Raw genomic sequence first — 26,365 nt, 5'->3', positions numbered from 1 at the left:
CACCAAGATGAAGTCAGTTCTTTATCCTTACCTGTAGGCCTCATCTAAGGACATATCCATCCTCTTCATGATGTAGGCAATAGCAATTGTGGCAGAGCGAGAAATTCCAGCCAAGCAGTGTACCAGCACACATCCATTAGAGGCTTTTGCTTTCTCTAAACAAGAATCACATTCAAGTAATGTCATTCACAAAGGCTTTGCAATAAGCATCATTTTAAAAAGAAAACAGAAGACTTCAGAAGAGTTAAGTGATTTGATTTACAATCCAGCTTACCTGCTTCCCTATTTCAGTGTTTTTGCCTAATAATTCCCAACCCTATTGTTTTTATCCGTCCTACCTGCCATAATCTCGGAGGATGACTACGAAATTCTCCCCAAATCCATTTAAATATCTTATAATTTTAGCATGTTTATATCATGAAATTAAGGTCATCAACTTGAGTATGTTGACACAAACCTGAAAAGATTGGTTTGAGAATCACTTCATTCTGTAGTAAATGCTTGGAAATTTAAAAAAGAATTCATCTTTAAGTCAGTTTATCTACTTTTCCATAGTGTTTTGAAGTACTTTTGCTCTGTTTAACAAATTCAACCAAAAAAAATATGGTATTTGTCACTAGTAACAATAAGTGGGAGATACCCCCTGCCCCCCGCTTTGGGAGTTTAGTAGAAAAGTAAAATTATTATCTCATCACAACAGTTTTCTATTTGCACTGCAGTATCAGGAGCAAGAACTTTGAATTCTGTTGCTGGAATATCTAAGGCTTAGAGCATTTTTGTACGTAAATGATTGATATTAAACCATGTTTTCATGAGGAAGGCATTAGGAATGATACAGTCATGCTGTTCAGACTTAAAGCAATTTACATTTTATGTAAAGTACTAGACACAATTCCAAATCAGCAAAATTAAAAGCAGGTTTCATTTCCAGTATTGATTGCCAAGGAATAAAACTGTCACCCTCTTTACTTAGGTTTTAGTGGATATTATACTTAATGGGTGATCACTTCGATTTAAAATATATATATATATATATATATATTTTAAATTTATTTTATTAAAAAAAAGAGTAAAAGCAAAGCAAAACAAAACCCTGTCATGTGCCCAGGAGAACATCAGGGAGGATTCAAAAATATATAATAATAAATTGCCAATTCAAGAAAGGATAATAATAGAAGAAATTATTCACGAATATCCATCTTTTCTTTGATTCCTTGTAGGTTATTCTTTTGTTCTCTGCTGCATACTTTTTTTTTACTTTTTTTTCCCCCTTTCATCCTCCCTACCTCCCCCAAGCAAGCTATAGTTAAGAAGGATATATTTATGTTTACATATATACACTTCCCCTCCTTACTCCCATACATGTTTTTCCTATCCCTGTTCATTCTTTGCTTTGATTCTGCTCCTTAACTTGCCTTGTTATTGTAACCTCCCCCTACATATGGCTCCCTCCCTTGTCTTCATCCCCCCACTCTTTGCTTCCCCTCATCTCCATCCTTCCCCCCTTATTTCTTTATAAATGTTGGAAGGTGCTATACCTTCATATACATATGTGATGTATGTATGTATGTGTGTGTGTGTGTGTGTATATATATATATACATATATATATATACATATATATATGCCTATTTAACCCATGTGAGCAGGTTTTCACAGTTATGAACCCTCTTCCCTCCCTAATGCCTCTGCACCTATTCTTCCTCTGTACCTCATTTGTATAACATAATTACTATTTTAACTCTGTCCCAATCTTTATTTTTAGCTATCCAATTGCTGATGTCAATCTTGAATATATGGCATACATTTCCATCTTAAAAAAAAATAAAGAATTTGTCCATGTTAAATTCCTTGAAATTGATCTTGGATATTGGTTCTTATATGTTAAATTTTCTATTGAGTTCAGGTTTGGTTGAAAGAAAGTCTCGAAAAATCTTCAAGATCATTGAATGTCCATTTTTTAAAAAAATTTAAGCTTTTTATTTTCAAAGCATACGTATGGATAATTTTCAACATTCACCCTTGCAAAACTTGTGCTCTAAATTTTTTCCCTCCCTTCCACCTATTCCCTCTCCTAGATGGCAAGCAATCCAATATATGTTATCAAACATGTGCAATTTTTCTATACATATTTCCACAACTACCATGCTGTACAAGAAAAATCAGATCAAAAAGAAAAAAAAAAAGAGAAAGAAAACAAAATTCAAGCAAACAACAAAAAGAGTGAAAATATGATGTGGTGACTTACACTCAGTCCCCACAGTTCTCTCTGGGTACAGATGGCTCTCTTCATCACAAGACCTTTAGTACTGGCCTAAATCACCTTGCTGTTGAAAAGAGCTATGTCCATCAGAATTGATTGTTGCATAATCTTGGAATTGCTAAGTATAATGATCTCCTACTTCTGCTCAGATCACTTAGCATCACTTCATACAAGTCTCTCCAGGCCTTTCTAAAATTATCCTGCTGATCGTTTCTTACAGAACAATAATATTCCATTATATTCATATACCATAACTTATTTAGCTATTCTCCAATTGATGGGCATCCACTCACTTTCCAGGTTTTTGCCACTACAAACAGGGCTGCCACAAACATTTTTGCACACGTGGCTCCCTTTCCCTCCTTTAAGATCTCTCTGGGATATGAGCCCAGTAGTAACATTGTTGGATCAAAGGTTACGCACAGTTTGATAACTTTTTGAACATAGTTCCAAATTGCTCTCCAGAATGGTTGGATCTATTCACAATTCCACCAACAATGTATCAGCGTCCCAGTTTTCCCACATCCTCTCCAACATTCATCATTATCTTTTCCTGTCATCTTAGCCAATCTGAGAGGTGTGTAGTGGTATCTTAGACTTGTCTTTATTTGCATTTCTCTGACCAATAGTGATTTAGAGCACCTTTCAAATGGAATACTCCTTTTTTTTTTTTCCACTTAACATTAAGGGATAATTTTGCTGGATATGATATTTTTGGCCACGGGTTAAGTTCTTTTGATTGCCAGTAGATATGACTCCAGGATCTGCCATCTTTTATTGTAGTGGCTGATAAATCCTGTACAATTCTAATTGTAGCTCCAGTGTATTTGAATTTTTTTTCTTGTTTCTTGCAAGATTTTCTCTTTATTCTGGGGGTTTCAAAGTTTGGCAATATTCCCATGTATTATCCACAAAGAATCTCTTTGAGGTGGTGATTGGAAGACTTTTCTATTTTCATGTTTTATCTAGGATAATTTTCTTGGATTATTTCTTGCATTATTGTGTCAAGGTTCTTTTTTTTGACCACAGCTTTCAGATAGTACAGTTATTCTTATATTTTCCCTTCTTGATCTGTTCTCCAGAACATTTCACATTCTGTTCTATTTTTTCATTATTTATATTCTGTTTTGTTATTTCTTGGTTTCTTATAGCTTCACTGACTTCCCCTTGCCCAATTCTAATTTTCAAAGAATTATTTTTGTCTTTAAGACTTTGTATCTCCTTTTCTAGTTGGTTAACATTTTTTCCCCCATCTTTTATTTCTTGGATGGTTTTTAGTGTATTTTATTTAGTTTCTTCAATGTTTTTCATTAAGTTTTAAAAATTCTCTTTTGAGTTCTTCTATAAATTTTCTCTGGGCAGGAAACCATTTCATGTGACTCTTTGGTTAAAAGCTTTTTTTACTTCAGTGTCCTCTGACGATGAGTCCGTTTTCCCTATTCCCATAGTAAGTTTCTATGGTGGGTTTTTTCTTCTTTGTTCATTTCTTATTTTTATTATTTTTTTTTTAATGAGAAGTATTATTATAAGCACCTCTAATTGTGGGGTGAGAGGATGGTGCCTCTAGCTTCATTTCAACTCTCCCCGCTGACCTGGCACTGCAAACCAAGAGCTCCCCTTCCAGCAAATGCCCAAAACCAGCAGCATCCCTGCCCCACTGCTTCTTTGCTCAAAGGTGGGGCTGTTTCCTTCTTGCCCAGGGCTGCATCCCTGCGACACAGCCAGGCCTGACCTTTCTAATCAGTCGAGATTCCTATCACCAGCGTGGGTCTTTCTTCAGGTCTTCTCACATTGTACCAGGAGGACCCCTGTTAGGTCTCACGTCTTTGTGTGTTTACCCTGAGGTGCAAATTTGTTCTGTTTGAAGGGGAAATCTGGAGAGCTTGAAATTTACCCATCTACTGAGCCATTCAAAATCTCCCCTCCCTCCTGCCATCTTGAATTTTAAAAGTCCCACAGATCAGATCTATATAACACTGAATGACCCAAAGAGATGACAGATAGTGAGTTTACAAGACTAAAAAACAAATTAACAAACATATCTGTTTTGGCTACTTATCTGTAAGCACTAAAATCAATTTATTCATTATTCAACACAACATTTGTTGTTGTTGCTTATCCTTTGTTCCCTTCAGGGAAGTCAGGCCATGACATGCAAGTGAATTGGATTTAAGGGAAGGAGGGCTGCACAAGGTCACCTGCCTCATTTTCCCCTCCAGAACCATCTGGGTCCAGGGCCAGATGTAGAACAGGAGATGGTCCTGGATGCAATGAGAGACCTTTGCCTTTTTAAGCTAAGGTCTTCCAACAGGCCTCAGTTTGACTGAAGCCATACCATTCAGTGATTAAGGCTAGGTCACAATATCTCCTTTTTTACCTAATCCAAAAAAAAAAAAATCTAAAAACAAATAAATCAGGAAGGGAAAGACCCTCAGGGTTTCTGGTGAAAGTAGGAATGATTCCTACTTACATTCAATCTGAGTAATCAGAACCCAAACCATGACTTAATGGAGTTTGACCTAGGTGACCACTGAGAATCAGATTGGTTTTGGTTTAAGGCCTGGTCCTTAAGAAAGAAATCTAGTCAGTAAACCTCAAGATATCATAGCAAGGTTCAGAAGTACAAAAGAGAAAAAAAAGTGCTGTTAAGAGCTTTTGTAGATAAGGATATGATACCCATTCTCTGTGGAAAGAGAGAATACATTTTATTGAGTGCTTCATGAGCACAATATTTATAGTTTTAGGTATGGGTGGTGAGAAGAAATAGAAGATCCTTAAGAAATTTATAATTTATTTGGAACACAAGATTTTGCAAGAGTGAATGCTGAAATATATTTTGAAAATAAAAAACTTTAATTAAAAAAAAAGTTTAAAATTTGTTGGAGATACCTAGCTTATATATAAAAAACAACTGCAAAATGAAAATAAATCAAAATAAGGCAAGTGCAAAGTAGTGTGTGTGTGTGTGTGTGTGTGTGTGTGTGTGTGTGTGTGTATTTATATCCTGTTGCTATGATATTTTCTCTCACTCCTCTTTTTCTTTTCAACCTTTTCCCTCATATTACATACTTCTCTTAGATTGTTCTTTTCTTGTTTCTTGTGTTTAACTCTCATCTTCTCAACCTTTATGATCTTGGACAAATATTTATTTCTTAAGCCTTCAGTTTCTTCATCTATGAAATTTTTTGGTTGTTCAATTGTTTTAGCCTTCAGTGTTCTCATTTGTAGTTTTCTTGGCAAAGATATGTGAATGTTTTGTCATTTCTTTCTCCAGTTCATTTCGCAGATGAGGAAACTGAGACAAACAGGATGACTTGCTCAGCTACTAAGTATCAAAAGCCAGATTTGAACTGATGAGTTTTCCTGTACTCAGTACTAATCACTCATTACTGTACCTACTAGTTACCCCATATAAAAATCAGGAATTTTAAAATAGCAAATCTCTAAGATCCCTTTTTAGCCGTGCTCTCTATGATTCCATGTCCAAATTATAAATTCCTTGTGGATTAGAGGCTATCTTTTACATTTCTCTTGAAGTGATAAAGAGCCTAATTGAAGCTGCAGGTGTTAGTTAAGGTATATAATATTAACTGGTTGATAGTTATTGAAAATTAATTATCAGAGTAAAATGGGGTTATCTGAGAAAGGCTACTGAAAAAAAGAGGTCAATATTGACTAGCAGAGAAGAAAGTGCTTGGTGCAAAGGCATAGTAATGGAGGAATAGGCAGAACTTGAGAGGAAATATAAGTTTGGCTAGGGCAAAAAGGCCATGTTGGGAAGAAATAATTTGCAAAAGTTCTGAGTAGTTTTTGAAAGGTCTTGAACATTAAGTTGAGAACTTTAGATTTTATATGATAAGTAGTAGGGATCCACTTGATGTTCTTGAGTTCTCTCCTTTCTTGATGAAAACAAATATGAAATGAAAATGGAAGAGAAAAATCATTGGCGAATTGAGGCATAAAAAAGAAGCTAAAAAGGATAAAGGAGTAAGAAGGGGAGAGCAGGATCAGGTAAAAAAAATTTTAAGACTGCAGAGACTGCAGTGAATGTCTGAAGTGAAAAGGGGAGGGGGCAAGTGCTAGATCTCAATTTTCTCAGTGAAATAATTATAAAATTATACTTCATAAGGTATAATTTTATAAAATTATACTTTATAATACTTAATTATGAAATTATAAAATTATAAACTTAATTATAAATATAATTAAATCATACTTTTCCTATATACATTTACATATAGACACATGTAACTATATATTTACATGCATATAAACATACATATGAACTTAGACACACATATATTAATGTTCTATGTTCTATAATCACAGAATTCCAGCCACAAGTTACAGTTAGCTCAGAGACCATTTAGCTCAACCCTATGATTTCATAGATGAGAAAGCTGCATACAAGAGGTTAAATAACGTACTTAGATAGTGGTTAAAATAAGGCCTGAAATCTGGGTCACCTAATTCCCAATGTTCTTTCCATTACATGTGGTATATTCAGCCTCCCAATGATGCATGATGAAAAGTAATCATGATAACTGACATTTGAATACTAGAAATTACATTAGATTTTGAAAAATCCTTCTATATTATAATATCAGTTAATATAAGCCAGATCCCAAGTTTCCCTCAACAAACATTTAAATTTCATAAAGTGAAAAAGAGCAACGGGGCTTATTATTATTGTAAGACTTTAGACACATGTTTCCACCCTGGAGTTATACTCATTCTGTGGCCATGACCCACCGCCATAAATTAAAGAGAAAGGTAAGCAATTATTCAATGAATTCAGGCTGGATTTTGAAAGTAGGCTGGTTTTTGTTATTGTTGTCAATTACATGTAGGGAATGAGAATAAGATTAGTGTCACATAAAACAATGAAAATATATCAACAAACAGTAGGAATTGTTTCTTTATTTGAATCCTTAGGGTATAGCACTGTATAACATAGTAGGTGTTTAATAAATCCTTTTTAATTGATAGATGGAAATTTTTGGTCCAGAACTGGGGGGGAAAAAAAAAAAACTTGTAACAACAAAACCTTTTTTTTTTCTTTGTAGGAGTGAATATAAAGGAAAACAGAATAAAAGTTTGAAAGGAAACTAAAAGGCTAGGAAAGAATATTTTGTACAGTACTGTTTTTATTTTGCCAGCCACTCAAAAGCTTAAAAGATAGTAGGTTTTACATGGATTGAATTTATACTGCTTCAAAGATGGGTTCTAAAACCAGAGTTGAAACTGAAATTAAGAATCCAAATTCTCTTGAAGCAATGGTTTGGAAACAGGATCCGCAATCCTGCCAGGTAGTTACTTTAAAAAAGTAACAAAGAAAGTACAACACCATGCTGTATGCTGCTTAGGTACATTAAGTCTATGTTAAATTTAGTTTGCTTCTTTTTACTAATCAGAGGTTCTTAACATGAGGTCTTTAGACTAATTTTATTTTATTTTTTGGAACGCATATTAAAAATATTTTGGCAAAATGAAAATTTAATATATTTGGGTTTTTTTGCAGTCCTATACATTTTATTTTAAGCATTTAAAAACATTATTCTGAGAGAGGTCCATAGGCTTCACCAGGCTGCCCTATTAATATTATAAATTATAACATTAAACAACAACAACAAAAAAGGTTAAGAACCCCTGCCCTAAACAAAAATTAAGACTCATGGTAATTTTACAACTTAAAAGCTTGAAGGATAGTCATATTTTCCAAAAGGAGGGGCTGGGGGGGAGGGGAGGTTGAAGGGATGTCTCATTTCCTCAAGGAAAACATAAAAGGACATTAACTTTGGTTTGTAGTTTTTTAAAGTGTTTTGTTGTTCTTTTGGAAATGTTTTACATAATTGTATTTCTGACTGTTTACCGTCTTAGAAGATTCAGGGAAGAGCAGAATTTGGAACTCCAAACTATCTATCTATCTATCTATTGGTAGGTATGTATGTTTGTGTGTATGGATGTATATGAAGAAAGAAAAGAATTTTCAATCTACAGAAACTAATTCTAACTGATTTGTGATGACTTAGAGGTTAAGAACTAGACCATGTTCCAGACATGACTCACCAGGCCTATTAACAACTAGACCCCTAGGCTAAGTACAATTCTAGAAATGTCATGTCAGCAAGTAAGGTTCACAGACAATAAAACTTTGAAACTACACTGGTCTCAGTGGAAAACACTATGGTACAGGTAAAAAAAAAAAATCCCTTAAAAAAATCTCTAAAAGGGACCAATTACATTCTTTGATTGAATTGGAGTTTTATTGTTTCTAAAAATCTGGAAATCTTGTTATGCAGTGATTTTTGTTGTAACGTAATTTATTTGAATCTGACCTCATCTTGGAGGGAAAAAAGCTAAAATAAATTTTAAAATTAACATTTTAATTTAATAATAATCAAATTATATATTAAATATATTAAGTTGAATTTTAAAGCTAATTCAATGAATGTATAAATTCTTTTTATCAACCATTAGTTTCTTTTTCAAGTTCCCAAAGGTGATTTTTTAGAATAATATAAAGAAAACCCCCCAAAATCAACCTAGTCCCCAAAGTCTGACTTCCCAGTACTTGGAAAAGTAGTATCACAGTGTTCTCTCTAATGAAAGCGTCAAGCTAGCTATCACATCACAAGAACAATCCCCTAGGATTTGTGTGGCACTCACACGTTTAACCTTTGACCAATAATGAGGTAAGCAGCATCATGTGGTTTTTAAGCTTTGTAAATCCTTAGAATAGACTGCTTTTCCTTCTTGTTTTCCCTTTGAAAGACAACCACCATTTAAAATCTATGCCAGAGAGTCTGTTGATATTAGCTGAGCTACTTACCAATGAAATCAACCGATTTGTCTAGCCATGGCAAAATCTTCTCACAAAAGCTGTCATTCACAGGCACTCGCAGGAAGTGAGATTCAGGGATGAAGTCAGGCTTTGGACAGGTATTGCTGGCATTTAATACATAACCAATCCCATTCTGTTGCATCAGCTCCTACACAAGAACGTCAATTAGATATTCACTGACGTGATTATTAAAAGAAGGCTGTTTAAAGCAATGATCACAACTATCCTTAGAAAATTTTTAAAATTATAATTATCTGTATTCTATAATTGAATTAGAGTTTGTTCAATTCATGAAATCTCAAACCTGAAATGGCACTTAAAAGACTTTAAAAATGGCACTTAAAAAATGAATATAGGTTGAAATGATGTTTTTCAAGATGAAACACATTATTATGTCTATTATTTTCACTGAAGACACACAGAAGTAAAGGGGAAAAAATTCTTTAAGTGTGTCCTCAGATTATTAAGTTATACTAAGACAGGTATACCCATATACTTTGAATTCTATCTCCTGCTCTCAGTCTGACCATACTGGGGACAGGCTGGGTAGATGCTTCCAAAGGTGGAAAGGTGCAAACCAAATAAAGATAGAAACTTCCATCCTGTTTCCATGTAACCTTCCAGCTCAGAGTGTTCTTCACAAGACTGCTGGCTTGGATTTATAATAAAATCTCATAATCTGATGGAGATTATTTCAAACATATTCTGAGTTCCTCAATCCACCTTCTACAAAACTGCCAAATTGATCTTCCTCAAAGCATAAATCTGACTATGTAATTTGCCTTACTCAAAACTTGTACTTGCTTCCTATTTTCTCTAAGATTAACACAAAAATCCTTAGGCTAGAATGAATAACTCAGAACTATAGGGGAAATTAAGTACAGAGAAAAAAATTAAGAGAAATGCCAAACAGCTCCTGGAGGTTAAGCTGAAGTATATACCTGCCCAGGATAAATTAAACTCTTGGCTCCCATTTTCACAATACTATAAGGACCCCATATAACAAGAACTTGCATAGATATTTGAAAACAGTCAACTGATATATAAAGTATTTAAAAGGGTCTATGAGAGAGAGAAACCCAATAATCAGTTTATTCAGTTAATAACTGTCATCTCATCAATAAACTTGAAGTATCTTTTGCATTTAAAACAATTATGAGGCAATAAAAGGCCTCTAGGCGTTCTAGGTGGCACAGTGAATACAACAGGGGCCCTGGAGTTAGGAGGATTTCAGTTCAAATTCATCATCAGGTGTTTATGCTGTGTGACCCTGGGCAAGGCACTTAACCCTGTTTGCCTCCATTTCCTCCTCTGTCAAAATGATCCAGAGATGGGAATGCATCGCAAACCATTCCAGTGTCTTAGCCAAGAAAACCCCAAAGGGGTCATGAGCATTTGAACATGACTGAAAACAACTGAAAAACAATGAGGCAATGGCTATAAAATGCTTTGAAAATTGACATACCAATGTCCATTATTATTAATACTTTCCTAATTGAGTTGAAATGATATAAAATTGAATTTGATTTTATTATAAAAATGTTAATACAATAGGATCTTATACTATTGATGTATTATCTGATCAGAGACATATGGAGCAATATTGAAGGGTAGCAACTGTTTAGCGTATATAATATGTAAGGAAAGGAAAGGGGAACAGTGAGGACATTTTTTTAGCACTTTAATATTTTGATAGTTGTGTGATCTCATTAGTGTAGATAATCCGTTCACACACTAGTGCAGAACACAACCTATCCATTGTAATAAACAAGTCATCTTGAACAACAAAATAGAGAGATCCCACTTCTTCTAAGGCAGCCTAATCCGTCTTTACATATCTCTGATAGGATATTGTTCTTGTTTTCTGGTTATACATGTATATTCATTTTTTTGAAAACATATTTCATTATGAATCACCTTGGGAGAGAAAAATCAGAACAAAAGGGAAAAACTACGAGAGAAAAGAAAAGCAGAAGAAAAAGAAAAAAGTGAATATAGCATGTGTTGATTTACATTCAGTGTCCTTTTTTAAAAATTTCAGTAATATTTTATTTTTCCAATTACATGTAAAGATGTTTTTGTAAAATTTTGAGATTAAATTTTTTTTCCTCCTTCCCTCCTTCCCTTCCCTTCCCCCTCTCCAGGACAGCAAGCAATCTGACAAAGGTTATACATGTGCAATCATTTTAAACATTTTTTTCCATATTAGTCATGCCATGAAAGAAAAATCAGGACAAAAGGGAAAAACTACAAGGTAAAAAACGAACTTAAAAAAGGTGAAAATCGTATGCTTTGATCTGTATTCAGTCTCCATAGTTTTCTCTCTGATTGTAGATGTCATTTTCTATCCTATGTCTATTGGAATTGTCTTGGATCACTATTGCTAAGAAGAGCTAAGTTTATCATAGCTGATCATCACATAATCTTGCTATTAAAGTATACAATGTTCTCCTGGTTCTGCTCACTTTACTCACATCAGTTCATGTTAGTCTAGGAAATTATTATTTACATCGTTTAAAAACACTTTTTCAACTTCTAGCTAATGCTCTTAGTTCCTGTTTTCTAGTACAAAGCAGAACAAATCTTAAACCGTCTTCTCCATGGAGATCTTCAAATACTTGAAAACAGCTATCATCCCTCTCATCCCAATTCCCTTCCCAAAATACTTTTATCATGCTTTTAAGTTTAATTCATATTATTTAACTTTTTCTCTATCATTTTAAGTTTAAACAATTAACAAAACAACTAATTAAGCCCTGATTTGTAGCATTCATGATTTCTGACATGTATGTAAGTGCTCAAATGAAAAATTTAACCGTCAACTCTTAGCAGCACATTCTTGCTTTCAATCAATCAGTACCCTTCCAAAATGGTGATACCCAGAGCTGAACCCAGTACTCCCAATGTGGTCTAAGGTCAGGATATACATAGGATAAACCTCTCTGGTCCTGGTCACAATGCTTCTTTCACTGTTGTTTAAAACAGAATAAGCTTTTAAACTTCTTTTTCCTGAGAAAATTGGGGCCATTAAATAAGAGCTCCTCTTCTCCCCATCTCTTCATCTCAAAATCTTTTGACATAATCTCGACTTCCTCCTTATCTTCTTGTCAAGGTTAGCTACTTTTGCATATCCCCTCCTATTTTCTCTAAAAGACTATTTCTACTACCATCTTCTTCTCCCTCTAATCTTCAACTTCTTTTCTGCTAGTCTCTTCTCTACTTTAGAGATGCCAAGTCTCTCCCTTCCTTAAAAAATTATTTTTAATAAACCCAACCTTCCCCTCCATTATTTTGTCTCATTTCCCTTCCGAACTCCTAAAAAACATGATTCGTGGATGTTATCTCCACTTTCTCTGTTCTAACCCTTTATCCCTTTGCAGTCTGATTCTGACTTTATAATTGATATTTTCAAAGTTATCAATGATTCTTTTCTTTTTCATTTAATGTTTCAATTAATGAAATACATTCTCTCCCTTCCCTGGCTTTGGACTAAAAAGAGAAAAATAAGACTCTTGTAGCAAATATATATAGTCAAAGCAAATAAATTCACTCACTAACCATGTCCAAACTAATGATCTCTGAATTATGCTCTTTTTTCAACTCCATTCTTCTACCTTCAACACTGTTGACCATCTTCTCTTCCTGGATATTCTTAATACAAATATTCTCCTAACAGTATCAAATAACTGAATCTTAGAATAGTACAATTTCTAACACTTTAAAATATCAATTTTTATGAACAGACATTTATTTCAGAAAATTCTACTCTTCAAAAAGTAATGGAGATCTCTTTATAAGTTCTTTGTAAAACTTTTCATATTTTTACTCCAAATAAGCCAAAAGGCAAAAGCCTCTGGATCACAAAATTTATAAGTACTCTGAGGATATTTTAGCAAACATCTTTCAGAAGATGGGGAGATAAAGCAATTTGATAGCTTTCTGAGAAAATTATCAAGGGACACTTACATTGATGCCAATATTTTTTTACAATTTTTCTTTAACAAATTTGTGATAGAAGTCAAACTATTTGTTTCTACTTTTATTCGTGATTGGGAAATCAAAATAGTCTAGGTGACCTATCATTAGGCATGAAATAAATGTTGTAAGCAATGAGATAAGATTCATTAATCAGCTAACATTTACCACTCGACTACTACATGCAAAACAAGGTTCTAAGTAATGAATGGGGACCCAAAGACAAAAATTGCAATTCATTGATATTGTGGACTGCTTATACAAATTTGAAGGATCTTAAGTGTTTGGGGACCCTACCCAGACTTATACTCTTAACATTGTTGTTAACCCTTTCCATGATAACACCACTCTTTATATGAAAGAAATTTTAAAAAGTATGAAGGCACATTCTGAATGAAGAAAATCCAATAAACAAAAATCTCAATTTACAAAACAGATCAATGAGGAGGTCCTTTGCTTCATAAAATAACTCTTTGCTTTACAAAAACATTCACCTTTAAATATACTTTAAATAAGTACACTTCAGGTATACTTAATACTCATGTCCTTCAATCACTAAGCACTCAGCAGTAGCAGGGCTAGATTAGAGATTAAACATGATAAAGCACCTCTGAAATCACAATGCAATTTAAGAGGTGGTTTCTGATTTACAAAATGATTCATTTTATATTTGTCATATAAAATCAACTCATCCACCAAATTCAAAATGATTTTAAAAATCACTACTTATAATTAAACATAGTTTGGTCTTGGTGCGATCTCAGCAGCACGGTGGAAAGAATTGATTTTTGAGAGAAGAATCCTGGCTCAACACTTATTAATTATATCACCATTATTTAACTTTTCAGAGGATAGTAATGTTTACACTACCTATACCATGAGGTTTTTCTAAATAAGGCTTTTCCTAAGCTTTAAGGAGCTATCTAAAATGACAGTTATCATCTTTCCATTCCTCCCAAGACAGTGACATAGTGAGAGGGCTGACTTTGCAGTTGGAATTTCTAAAGTTAAATCTGTGCAACCATGTCACTGAGTCACTTATCCTCTCAGTGTCCTAGGAAATTTTCTAAGACTGTAAATCACAGAGAAGGTGCTGACCTATATGGGCAGAGGAAACTTCCACACCATGATTTCTTTGTGCCAAGGAAATCACAAGTCTGGCAAGTTCCTTCCCTCTAAAAGTCTTCGTATCCATTCTTTTGGCAGCTACTGTGCTGCTGTCTGTATGCATATATTTTCCTGCATGTAAATAGGGAGGTGTGTGGATATATGTATGTTAGTAGTTTATAATTCCTGAGCAGGATGAGAACAAGGAAAAAATTTGATATAATTTACTTTTTGTGACTATTGAAAGAGTATGGGATCTGGAGTCAGGAAAACTTGAGTTCAAATCCAGATCCAGACATTTACTAGCTGTATAACCCTAGGCAAATTATTTTCCTTCTGCTTGCCTTAATGTTTCCCATCTGTAAAATGCAGATAATAATAGCAGCATCTATCTTCCAGGGTCATAATGAGGATAAATGAGATAATTTTTTAAAAGTACTATATAAATGCTTGTTTTTCCCTTCTCCCTCTTCCTATTTATTTATTATTTTTTGGTCCTGAGCTAGGGAGGATTTCATCCACGTTGGAAATTCCCACTGTTAACTCTTTCTATGGATACTTATCAACAATGTGTCTAACAAGGTTTTGCAAAGACGAATGTTGAAAACTATCTTTACATGTATTTGGAAAAGTAAAATGCTATTAAAGTAAAAAATAAAATAAAACAAGTAAAAAGCAAACAAAAAAAGTATCTGTAAGTTATAATGTTTAAAAAAACTGACGGTGGACTGAATGATTAATGAATTTGCCTGTGGTCACAAAGCTAGTAATATGTCAGCTGCAAGAAGTCAACTTGAGTCCTCGACTTCAAGAGCAATACTCCATTTACTACTCCACAATGCTTTTCTTAGGTCCTCCTCGGGGATGGAGACTAACTATAAAAGGGGAAATTTAATTCACAAATATATCTGATGATCTGATATTTACATCAGCATCTCCTGTATGAACCTAAGGAAAAAAACAACAGCCATGATCTTAGGGGAATCAGCAGGGATCTAATAGTAGGAGGCTGGAAATGTAAAGAAAGCAAGGAGTCAGTAGTAGTAAGGAGGGAAAGGCTGAAAATAAACGAGGTAATGATCAAAAGAGCAAGCTTTAAGGGGAGAGGCTAGACTCAAAGGCAGAGTCAAGTTTCTTCATTTTAGCAAAAGAGAAGGGCTGTGTCACAGCATGAGACTGGAACAAAAGAGAAGGTGTGGTTTGATATATGGGGGAGAGTGGATAATAGATGGCCTCACACATCTCAGGAAAATAAGAGATGAAGTCATCTGCTAGCAGAGAAAGGAGATGGAGGGTGAATTTGAGGACTAAAGGAAAAACAAGAACATTTAGAAGAGATGCCAAGGGGAGTATGACAAGGTATATTAGCCAGCAGAATAAAGAGCAGGGAATAGTATTGTAAAGAAAGAAAAAAAGAAGGGAAAAGGAGAAACAATTATTGTGGAAATATATAGGTATGTTTAACTTATATTGGATTACTTGCTATCTAGGGGAAGGGGAAGAGGGGGAAGGAGGGAGAAAAATTTGGAACACAAGGTTTTGCAATGGTAAATGATGAAAATTATCCTTGCATATATTTTGAAAAGAAAAAGGTATCATTAAAAACAAAAAGAAGCATTAATATAATATTTATCTTTAAAAGTCGCAAAACAATATGACAGCTAACTTCCAGCTTGACGTTAAGGAAAAATCATCCAACAAAAAGAGCTGTATAAGAGTGGAAGACACTGCCTCAGTTGGTTCTTCCTTAATGAGGATTGTGGCAGGATGGGTTGACCAGTGAATTTTCAGATTCCATGAGTTAATCACAGATAATTGTGAATACTCAAGTACAGTAGCAAGAGCCTAGTTCAAGTTAAGATAACCTGAATCTGTAATGGATCGAATCCTGAGCATTCATTAAGAAGAGTTATCTTTGTGAGTACCATTTTAATGTTCTGCAACAAATTTCTATTTTATTTTATCTCTCTGAATCTGAATCCAAGCAAACCAATAGGATTAAAAAAAATATCAATCTTAATTTTGGTGGGGGAAAATTGGTCTGTTTATACAGACACCCAAAGGCTTCAGAATGGGGATAAATGTATACTACTGGAGTAGTATAGCTGAAGATGGCCAAATGAGAGAAAGATATGGAGCCCTAGCATGGCACCAGCTCCCCCTAGAGTCTCTCTCTAGGCTAGGGCTGGCTTAGGTAGCCCACCTATAACTTCATTTCTGATAGGTTAGGACAGTGTTCTCAAAAGGAATGTCCACGTGGCTACTATTCAACTTTCAGGTTCCAGGGGGATAACCCCTCTCCTCTCTATTGAACTCCTCTCTATTGAAGATATTTTACTCCCACTGGTGTGCTTCCCATTTACACAAAAATCAGTCATAATGACACCACTGACTCTTAAACATAAAATATTTACTAAGCACAGAGCCTATAGAGTGCACTCATAAATCTAGGTTCATACATACTTATGCGTCAGGAAAACTGTCCCCAGAGCAACTGGCTGCTCTGGACAGTAGGCTTTGATATCCCTGATCTTTTCAGAAATCATTCTGTATCACACACTAACCAATAGGTAAAACTGCTGTAGCTGCTCCCGTTCTGGTCCTCACAGCTCTCAAGTACTCATGTCTGAAGCAGCACCAAATTGTGCGGAGACTCTTAGGAAAACTATAACAGCCTGACTACCAACAGAATATCTAAATGCTGGTTTTCCTTTGTCCTCCTCCCTCTCTTAAAAGTGAATCAAGAGCTTACAATTTACTTCCCAGAAAAAAAAAATGCAGCATAAGAACATGACTAAACTTGATCATGACATTTATGACATCAAAAGCTTCAACATCCCAACAAGATTATGAAAAATAATCACGAGTGATTGCATTTCCTCTTTGGGTTTCAGGTATGCCTTTTGAAACTCCATGAAATTTTTAGTCAGTAAGAATAATCACTTCACTAACATTTCTGCAGAGCTGACTATATGCCGGGCGTTGTGCTAATTACTTTACAGTGATCTCACTTGATCCCCACAGCAACAGTAGGAGGTTGATGCTATTATCATCCTCCACTATCAAAGGATGCTTGTGTAGTACCCACCTTGTTGAGGACATCTCGCTGGCAGCCCAGATAAAGATTTGGAAGAATTCGGGTTGGCCCAGTGTTGGTGACAGGTAGACAGGGCTGGGAAATGCAGGTAGGGACTAAAGCAGATTTTCCTTCACAGAGGTCAGGGAAACAACGTGAGAATTCATCAAACCCACCTGGAAACAAACATTTGTTTTGTCATACAATGGTTATGCCATGTGCAAAGAGGAAGTCTACATTCTGGAATTATTACACAAAGACTGTTTTGAAAAGGAGGAAAAAAAATCACACAGATACAAGTTAATTTGCTGAATTGATTTCCTGGGTCCCAGCACCAGGTCTAGCATGATTATAATGTGTATGTTTAAAAAACCAAACAAACATATCTCACTATTTTTTACTCTGAACTTCAATCCCCACAAAAAAGCATTTCCATACACACAGCAGAATACAAAAAAGGGAGGATTTTATGTGAAATTGACTCAATTTCATACTATTCAATTTTTTAATATAATGAATTCTACCTGTAATTTCTACAATTTAAAAAAATTTAATTGAAAAATTTCCCTCAATTATATGTTAAAACAGTTTTTAGCATTTTAAAAAAAGTTTTGCATTGCAAATTCTATTCTACCCTCCCTGAAACAGTGAGCAATCCAGTATAGTGTACCCATACTTTCAAAATTATCCTGATTGTCTTGCTTTCTTTATGAATCTCTTTGTGTTTTATTTCCTGTGGTTTAAAAAAAAAAACCCAAAAAACCCTAAAATCAGAAAACACTAGAAAGGCCAGGCATATTTGATGCAAACTTTTTTACTCCAAGTAAAACTTTTATCTTGCTATCTCTATTTTTTTTTTCAATTGACACATTTTGGTTCTTTGAGATGATTTTAAATTCCAATTCTTCTAGTGTTAAAAAATGCTTCTATGAACCTTCTTCCTAATCTCCTACCTAGTGGCCATATACAAAATTTATGTCTCTGCATTCTGTGCATGTCTCCTCTCGGTGAAGAGATGAGTAAGATGATTTTTTATAGGTCCTCTGAAGACATGGTTGGTTATTGTTTTTATGAGAATTCTTAAATTTTTCAAAGTTGCTTTTTTTCAATGTTATTCTCTGTTTAAATTGTTATCCTAAAATGAATGGATGCCCATCAATTGGAGAATGGTTGAGTAAATTGTGGTATATGAATGTTATGGAATGTTATTGTTCTGTAAGGAATGACCAACAGGATGAATACAGAGAGGACTGGCGAGACTTACATGAACTGATGCTAAGTGAAATGAGCAGAACCAGGAGATCATTATATACCTCAAGGATGATACTGTTTGAGGATGTATTCTGATGGAAGTGGATCTCTTCGATAAAGAGAGCTAATTCAGTTTCAATTGATCAAGGATGGACAGAAGCAGCTACACCCAAAGAAGGAACACTGGGAAATGAATGTAAACTGCTTGCATTTTTGTTTTTCTTCTCGGGTTATTTATACCTTCTGAATCCAATTCTCCCTGTGCAACAAGAGAACTGATTGGTTCTGCACATATATATTGTATCTAGGATATACTGTAACCTATTCAACATGTAAAGGACTGCTTTGCCATCTGGGGGAGGGGGTGAAGGGAAAGGAGGGGAAAGATCGGAACAGAAGAGAGTGTAAGGGATAATGCTGTAAAAAATTACCCTGGCATGGGTTCTGTCAATAAAAAGTTATTTAAAAAAAATTGTTATCCTAGTTCTGCTCTCTTCACTTTACCCAAGATTACCTAAAATCTTTGGTCATTTTGAAATATTCTATTGTTTTCATATATTACAATTTATTTAGCTATTCCCCAGTTGTTTGAGGCTACCCAAGGTTATGTCTTAGATCTTAGTTCTTCCTCTTCACTCCTTCAGAATTAGGAAGTTTATTTCCTTTGTGACTATTCACTCCCCTATATTATCCCCAGATACTCAGAACAAAAATATTTGAAGTATTTTTTTCTCTAATATTATAGCTCTGGAATCTTCCTAGTGTTAGTTTTCCTGGATAGTTGGCAATTATGGTAGCTCAAAAAAAAAAAAAAAAAAAAACAGGCTTTTTGGGGTAAGAGTGAAGGTGTTAAATAATCTCTCCTTGATTCATTTTTTTCACATCTATTTTTTTTAAATATCAGATGTTTTAAAAAAATTTGTTCTAATATTTTTTGTTGTCTTGTGGAGTCAATGATTTCAGTTTGGTTCAGGGAGTTGATTTACCAATATCATTCTTAGTTATCTATTCTCCTAATTCTTTCTTGAAAGTTTTTATTTCATTAAAAAATATTTATTCTTGGTATTCATATAGTCCTTGTAGGTAAAATATATTGACTTTTTTGGGGGGCTGGGGAAGCTGTTACAGAGTTAAATTTTAAATAATTTTTAATATTGATTGATGTTTACTCTTATTCAGATTTTGAATTGGGGCTTTGTGCCTAGGTAATGCTTTACACACTGTAGCACTTTCAGATGGGGTGGCTGGCCCTACTTGATCTCACTCTGGGTCCCTTAGGTTCCTGTGCTGACTTCCTCCTGCTGGGATTAGGCTTTAATTCCAGGGCACTCTCTGGTACTTTAGGACAGAGTATCAGGGACCCCAAAGCTCTAGGGTCTGGGATGTCCAGGTCTGAATACTGTGTTATCCAGCAGTTCTGTACTGACTGCGTGGGCTGGCCCTACTACTAATTGCTGGGAGAAAATGAGCTGAGGAAGAAGGGAGAGTGGGTACAAAGAAATAGGGGTTCTTCTATTATTCTTGCTTTTTGTGTAGTGTTGGGGTAGAAAATGGCACTTGCTGAAGTTCTCATTGGAGCACTGGTTGGTTATTTGGTATGTTGAGAACTTTAAGGTTTTACTAGAGTAGGTACAGGGGAACTACTCAGCCTGCCTCCAGTTCAGGGTACCACCTTGGTACAAAGTCCCTCTATAAAACTCTAGACTTATATTCATTGCTCTTACCCGCATCCCCTTCAATCTGCATTTGTTTCTAGGATCAAGTAGAAACCCAAAGTAAAGTTAAAAATCAGTAGCAAATAATGTGTGGTACACAAAATGTAGCTATAATCTGATATAATTTAATTTATTGCCAATTCTATTGCTATATTAGAAAAATGTGAATTAAATCTAGATCTAAAATGAAAACAAAACATTTACTGCCATAATGTTACATTTCTTATTTCAAAGATGCAGGCAGATATATTTCAGTCCTACTTTCATAAATTTGTTTCCGTCCTCAAATCTAGAGTGTGTGTGTGTATAGGGGAAGGGAGGTTGGGAGGGAAGAAAATAGAAAGTGAAGTATTTGGGATTCCCCTGGCAGTTAGTCAAGATTACCATAATCACCACTGATACCTGGGCTCTTGTGTTCACATTGCAAGATACTTCAGAAGAGTGTTGACAGATCCTAATTACTTAAAGTACACTGTAACTTTGTGGGAAGTTTGTGGACTAGAAATCAAGAAAACCGAATTCTTTCTAATTCTAGTTCCGAAGTGATAATACTATGTGACCTTACTTAGGAACTGTTCTGGGGTTTGTTTTTCACTCCTCTACCAAGAATAGCTAGCAATATTTGTCCACTAAGTACTATATCTCATTGCTATAAAAATAAACTATATTTCAGAAGCATTCTCAGCTAAATCAAATGATAAAGGAGGTGGGCAAGGTCTTCATTGAATTTCTGGTAATTATGTTATGTTCTGAAAAGTCTGAACCCTAAATATGTAAATATCTAATATTTACATATTACAAATGTGTAAATATGTAAATATTAATTGGCAACTGATCAGAAAAGCAATGTCTTTTCACTTGTTTTCTAAAGCATTCCTCAGAAGTAGCTCTAAGGTGCTTGCTTGTTTGTTTCACAAAAGCTTGGATTTTCTCTTTTCCAAGACCCTATGCTTAATATGCTTGACGTCCTAAATAACACAACATTCAATTCACATTCCTGGAAAATAGTGACAAGTAAAATGGTGTTTAAAAAAGGACAGCAAGGGGCAGCTAAATGGCGCAATAGATAGAGCACCAGCCCTGAAGTCAAATCTAATCTTCCTAGCTGTGTGACCCTCAAGTCACTTAACCCCAATTGCTTCAGAAAAAAAAAATGGGATAGCACTAACTGAATTATTAATATATATGTATAAATCCACACCCTGTCTGTACAGCCAAATAAGAAGCTAGCAGTTAATTTTGATCTTTTAATCTAAATTACTCCAAGAATGCTCTTCTGGAAATGAGATATATAGAAATGAGTTTTATTTTCCTCCTGAAGGGCAATATTATACGATGGCTACACCTCTAAATTTGTTAGAAACCCTGCTTTGTATATTTATTAGCCGGGCAAGGCACTTCACCTATTAAAGTCTCAGTTTCCCTATGTTTTAAATAGGAATACCATTGTGTACTATGACCTCAGAGGGCTGTTATGAAAGTGTTTGGCAGATCTTAAAATACTATATAAATGTGAGTTTTTATTATGTGAAAAATTACAGACTGGACTATCTTGCTGACAAATTGTCTCACCTTCAGATAGCTCATCAATTTGTAAAGGGTATTAACATAAGCACTGCCTTGAGATCCTCCCCAATCCATTTCCTATATACATTGTCAAATGTGATTTTCTTCAAGAGCAGGCCTGACCATATCCCTATTCAATAAATCCCAGGGGACCTTTTTACTGCAGGTTTAAATTTAAAATTCTTCTGTTTAGATTTTAAAACTCCTTTCAATCTGGCTCCACCTCTGTTTCCATCTTCCACATATTAGTACTCCCCTTTGTATTTATTCTAATCTAGTCAAAATGGCCTTTCTGCTTGCTAGGTCACTCACATGTGACATGACACTCCATTGGCTAGATCTGAGCCTCGACTTTTGCTGTCCACCTGTGCCTGGGACACTGTCCCTCCTTCACTCCAATTACTGACCTCGCTGGCTCCCTTTAAGTCCTAACTGAAACATCACCTACAGAAAGACTTCTCCCACAAACCCTTCTTATTTCCTATTCATTCTTGTTTTATATATAAACTAGCCTCTTTGTTCCATTATTCTCTGTAAAGTCAAACAAAACAACATCTCCTTCACATTATAGGCCTTTAAATACCCAGACAGCTGTTATGTTCCCCTAGAGTTTTCTATTCTTCCAACTGCACATCACCAATTCCTTCAAAGGATCCTACAATGAAATTCACTCCAAACCCTTCACCAGCCACCTTGATTACCCCATTATGAATATTCTGCGGCTTCTCCATTTTCTTCTAAATTGCAGTACCCAGATGTGTTCTGACAAGGGCAGAGCACAGCGGGACTATTAAGTCCTGACTCCTGTCTTAATGATGCACAAGTTTGCACAGGCTTTTCTGGCTGCCATATTTATGGGCAGCTGGGTGGTAGAGAGAATAGCATACTGGGCTTGGGAGTCATTCACTTAATAGCAATTGCAATAGGCAAATTACCTTTCTTAATCTCAGTTCCTCTTCTATACAATGGAGATAATAACACTTACATCATAGGGTTGTTGTGGGGATCATATATGATGACATAGGGACAAACCTTAATGTGCTGTATAGATGCTATTATTCTATAAAAACTAACTATATCCCAATGTTGATTTAACCTGAACTTTTGATATACTAAAATCCCCAAATCTTTTTTCAGAAAAATGGCTAATTAATCATCCCTACTCTATCCTGCATTTATGAAGCTGGGTTTTTTTAACTGAAGCATTAAGTTTTCTTCCCTGAGCACTGATTAGCTCTCTTAGAATCAATTATGCAAGCAAATTTTCCCAGTTTCTGCCTGGCCCTTTTAATAAACCCCACAGTCAGATCTCAACTCTTTCAGTTATAACTTAATTTAATTTCTTTGGTATTTAACTTTTCAAACTCTATGGCTTTAATGTCTTCTCTCATCACATTTCTTCATTATTTCCTAACTACTCCAAAAAATGTAACAAGACAATCTCTTTTAAAAACTCAGTAAAAGGAAAGGCAGAAGAAAGTTACAAATAAAAAAGAAGGCAAGTTACAAACCCAAATAGGTTCAACTTCACAGTTGCAAGCAACTTTATTTTTAAATTTTTGAACTAATAAGGAGAAAAAGCACTTATTTAGCATAATCTAGGAGGGTTCTGTCCCATGTATATGAAATAAGTTGTTTTTCCTTCTTCTTCCTCACTTCCTCCTTACTATATTATTTTTTTTCCTCTCATAATAAGCAAATGTTAGTCTTATTAACACCCTTTCTAACTTTTTAGAACAGAAGGACTCTAAGGGAAAATTTGTCTCTTTCCTTCTATTAGGATGTAAACATTTCATTTATCTTGTTCCCACTGTTCAAACCTTTCTAGATTTCTTTTGACTACTATTTTTGCCCAATCTCCCTGGGCACTGACCAATCAGGAATGATTCTGTTTCTGGTTTACATTCTCACAGGCCAGGGTTAGAATTTGGTTTCAGGCACCACATTTTTCAAGATGACGCTGTCCTGCATTTCCTCTGTTTAAAACAGGGCTTCTTGTGACTCTATCCCCCTAAGAAATTTTTATGCAACCCCAGGTGTATAGGTATACACAATAAGTATACAAATCAAATATTTACTAAAAACAAATCATAATTTCATTACCCCCCATGTTCAGTTATGTGTCTCCGGTCACATAACCATATACGTGTGGGCTCACGACGCACACTTAAAGAAGCTTTGGTTTAAAGCACCGACTAGTGTCAGGGCCATTTGTGAAACTCTGTTTTGGCTCCTCTGGGACACCTGCCTCTAACAGCTACCAGTGCTCGTGATAATTTCCTTAATGTGGTTCCTTCCCAGTTACAGGAGTTCAGGCTGCTTTCATCACCTTGCTCCCACCCTCTGCGAGCTTCCAGGCATATCTAGGCTCACTCACACTGGTTTCCCAGTAAGACCTCTTTACTTGCCTATGGGTTTGAAAAGCATCTGGCTACCTCTTTGTGGTCTGGAGTTAGGCATTTCCAATTCTCTTAGATTTTCTTTGTCTTTGCCATAGAAGTTGAAAAGTCCTGTCCCTATTTACCAAGGCTGACATGGGAGAAATGGGCTTCTCTCTAACCTTTCACATTACCATGTTAACAAGTTTAAAAAACTATATTTTTCAACACTTGCAGCTCCCAATGTATCCCTTCCTTACCCAGAGAGAACGATCTATTGTAAAAAGAGAAAGAGAAAAAAAATTCAAAAAAATCAAGCAACATATCAAAGAGCTCTGACATTTTATGCAGTATTAATGGAAGATGCATCATTTCCTCTCTTTTTTTGGACCCAAGACTAATCCTGATAGTTTTAATGGATTCCATTTCAATTATATTGTTACTTTTATCTTCCCCATTGAGATGATTGTAGAAATTATGTTTACTGTTTTTTTGGTCTGCTTACTTCACTTTTTATCAGTTTACCTAAATATTTAATATGGATGAATGTAAAGTTCTACATGTGATTTCAAATTTCAATTTCAGAAATACCACATAGGAGACAGGGATTGAAAGTAACTCCTGTGACAATTGAGAAAATCTCCTTACTTTATTAGTCCTACAGATAATAGGATTGTTTATTTTCCCCCCCAAACAATATACGGTACATTGGGGACATCGGACTTTTAGGCTGAGAATACCCATTCTCATTGTGTATTTCTTATGGTGGACTTGGAGGTCACCAAGACTGCCTCTGCTAACAGCTTTCAAGTAACAATAAAGTTCATTGATTTCAAAAGAAAGGAAGAAGGGAAGACAGGAGGGGAAGGGGAAAGGGAAAGGAAAGAAAGGAAGGAAGAAGGGAAGGAGAAAAGGAAAGGAAGGGAAGGAGGGAGATAAGGGAAGGGAAGGAGAGAGATAAGGGAAGAAAAGGAAGGAAAAAAAGGAAAGGAGGAAGGTAGGGAGGGAAGAGGAAGAAGGAGGGAAGGGGAAGAGGGAAGGAAGGAAGAAAGGAAGGAAGGAAGAAAGGAAGGAGGGAAGGAAGGAAGGAAGGAAGGAAGGAGGGAAGGAAGGAAGGATGGAAGGAAGGAAGGAAGGAAGGAAGGAAGGAAGAAAGGAAGGAAGAAAGGAAGGAAGGAAGGAAGGAAGAAGAGAAGAGGAAGGGAGGAAGGGAGGAAAGACAAGAAAGAAGAAAATAACTTTTATGAAATAGCTCCAGGAAAGCCAACAATTCAGGTCTAGTGCAAAGGTCAATTATTATATGATACTATCAAAGTTAAAGCACATATCTTTCCTATCTGTTGATAATCAGTAAATAGTAAAATGGAAAATGACAAGTGACATCATTCATTCTGTTAAGTAGTTTTGTTAAAACAATTTTCAGAGGGGCACTAGGTGGCACAGTGGATAGAGCAACAGCTCTTAAGTCAGGAGGACCAGAGTTCAAATCTGACCTCAGCTACTTAACACTTCCTAGCTGTGTGACCCTGGGCAAGTCATTTAATCCCAATTGCCTCAGCAAAAAATAAAAATAAAAATAAAAAAAAATCAGAGAATGAACTTGGTGGTTTGGGGGGGAAGGAGGTGTTGTTTGGGTTTTGATGGGGAAAATCTGTTGTGTCCAAACAAAATGTAGCTTTCATACTCATCCTGGTCACTTTTCAAGAGACCTTCTTATTCTGCCTATGAATGAAATATTAATACAGAACAGCACAAGGACAAAGTGTAGATAGGGATAAAGACAAGCAAGCCACTCTGAGAACTCTTGGGACTTTTATTTATTTGTTTGGGTTTTTTTGGCAAGGCAATTGTACCCAGGATCACACAGCTAGTAAGTATTAAGTGTCAGAGGCCGCATTTGAACTCAGGACCTCCCAAATCCAGGGCCAGTACTCTATCCATTGTACCATTTACCTGCCCCAAAAGAAGTTTTTTCTAAAAATTATTCTCAGACCATCCTCTATCAGAAAACATGATCTCTAGAAGAGAAGAAATTTATTTTGGTTTACAGAGACAAAACTAAAATGAATGCCATTTTCCCCAAATCTTAATTTAAAAGGTTTTATGGAAAGTTTTACAAGAACTTAGTTAAACAATGGTATAATATTTGGAATAAAAACACAGGTAACTTTAGGTAACCTAACATTCTGAA

General features: G+C 35.3%; 1 protein-coding gene across 1 annotated transcript in view; it reads right to left on the bottom strand.

Annotated features, from left to right (window-relative positions):
* Nucleotides 1-26,365, bottom strand: part of DUSP16 (dual specificity phosphatase 16) — a 101,637-nt gene that overhangs the window by 6,356 nt on the left and 68,916 nt on the right. Inside the window, exons 4-6 of the mRNA XM_052000099.1 lie at nucleotides 17,277-17,440; nucleotides 9,095-9,254; nucleotides 32-155 (exon numbers count right to left, since the gene is read on the bottom strand). Of these exons, the coding sequence (XP_051856059.1) occupies nucleotides 32-155; nucleotides 9,095-9,254; nucleotides 17,277-17,440 (448 nt within the window). The remainder of the gene's footprint in view (nucleotides 1-31; nucleotides 156-9,094; nucleotides 9,255-17,276; nucleotides 17,441-26,365) is intronic.

The sequence above is a fragment of the Antechinus flavipes genome, chromosome 5 (genome assembly GCF_016432865.1).
Source record: "Antechinus flavipes isolate AdamAnt ecotype Samford, QLD, Australia chromosome 5, AdamAnt_v2, whole genome shotgun sequence".
NCBI lineage: Eukaryota > Metazoa > Chordata > Mammalia > Dasyuromorphia > Dasyuridae > Antechinus > Antechinus flavipes.
The sequence above is the reverse complement of the archived record's forward strand: the minus strand, read 5'-3'. Positions and strand labels throughout refer to the sequence as shown.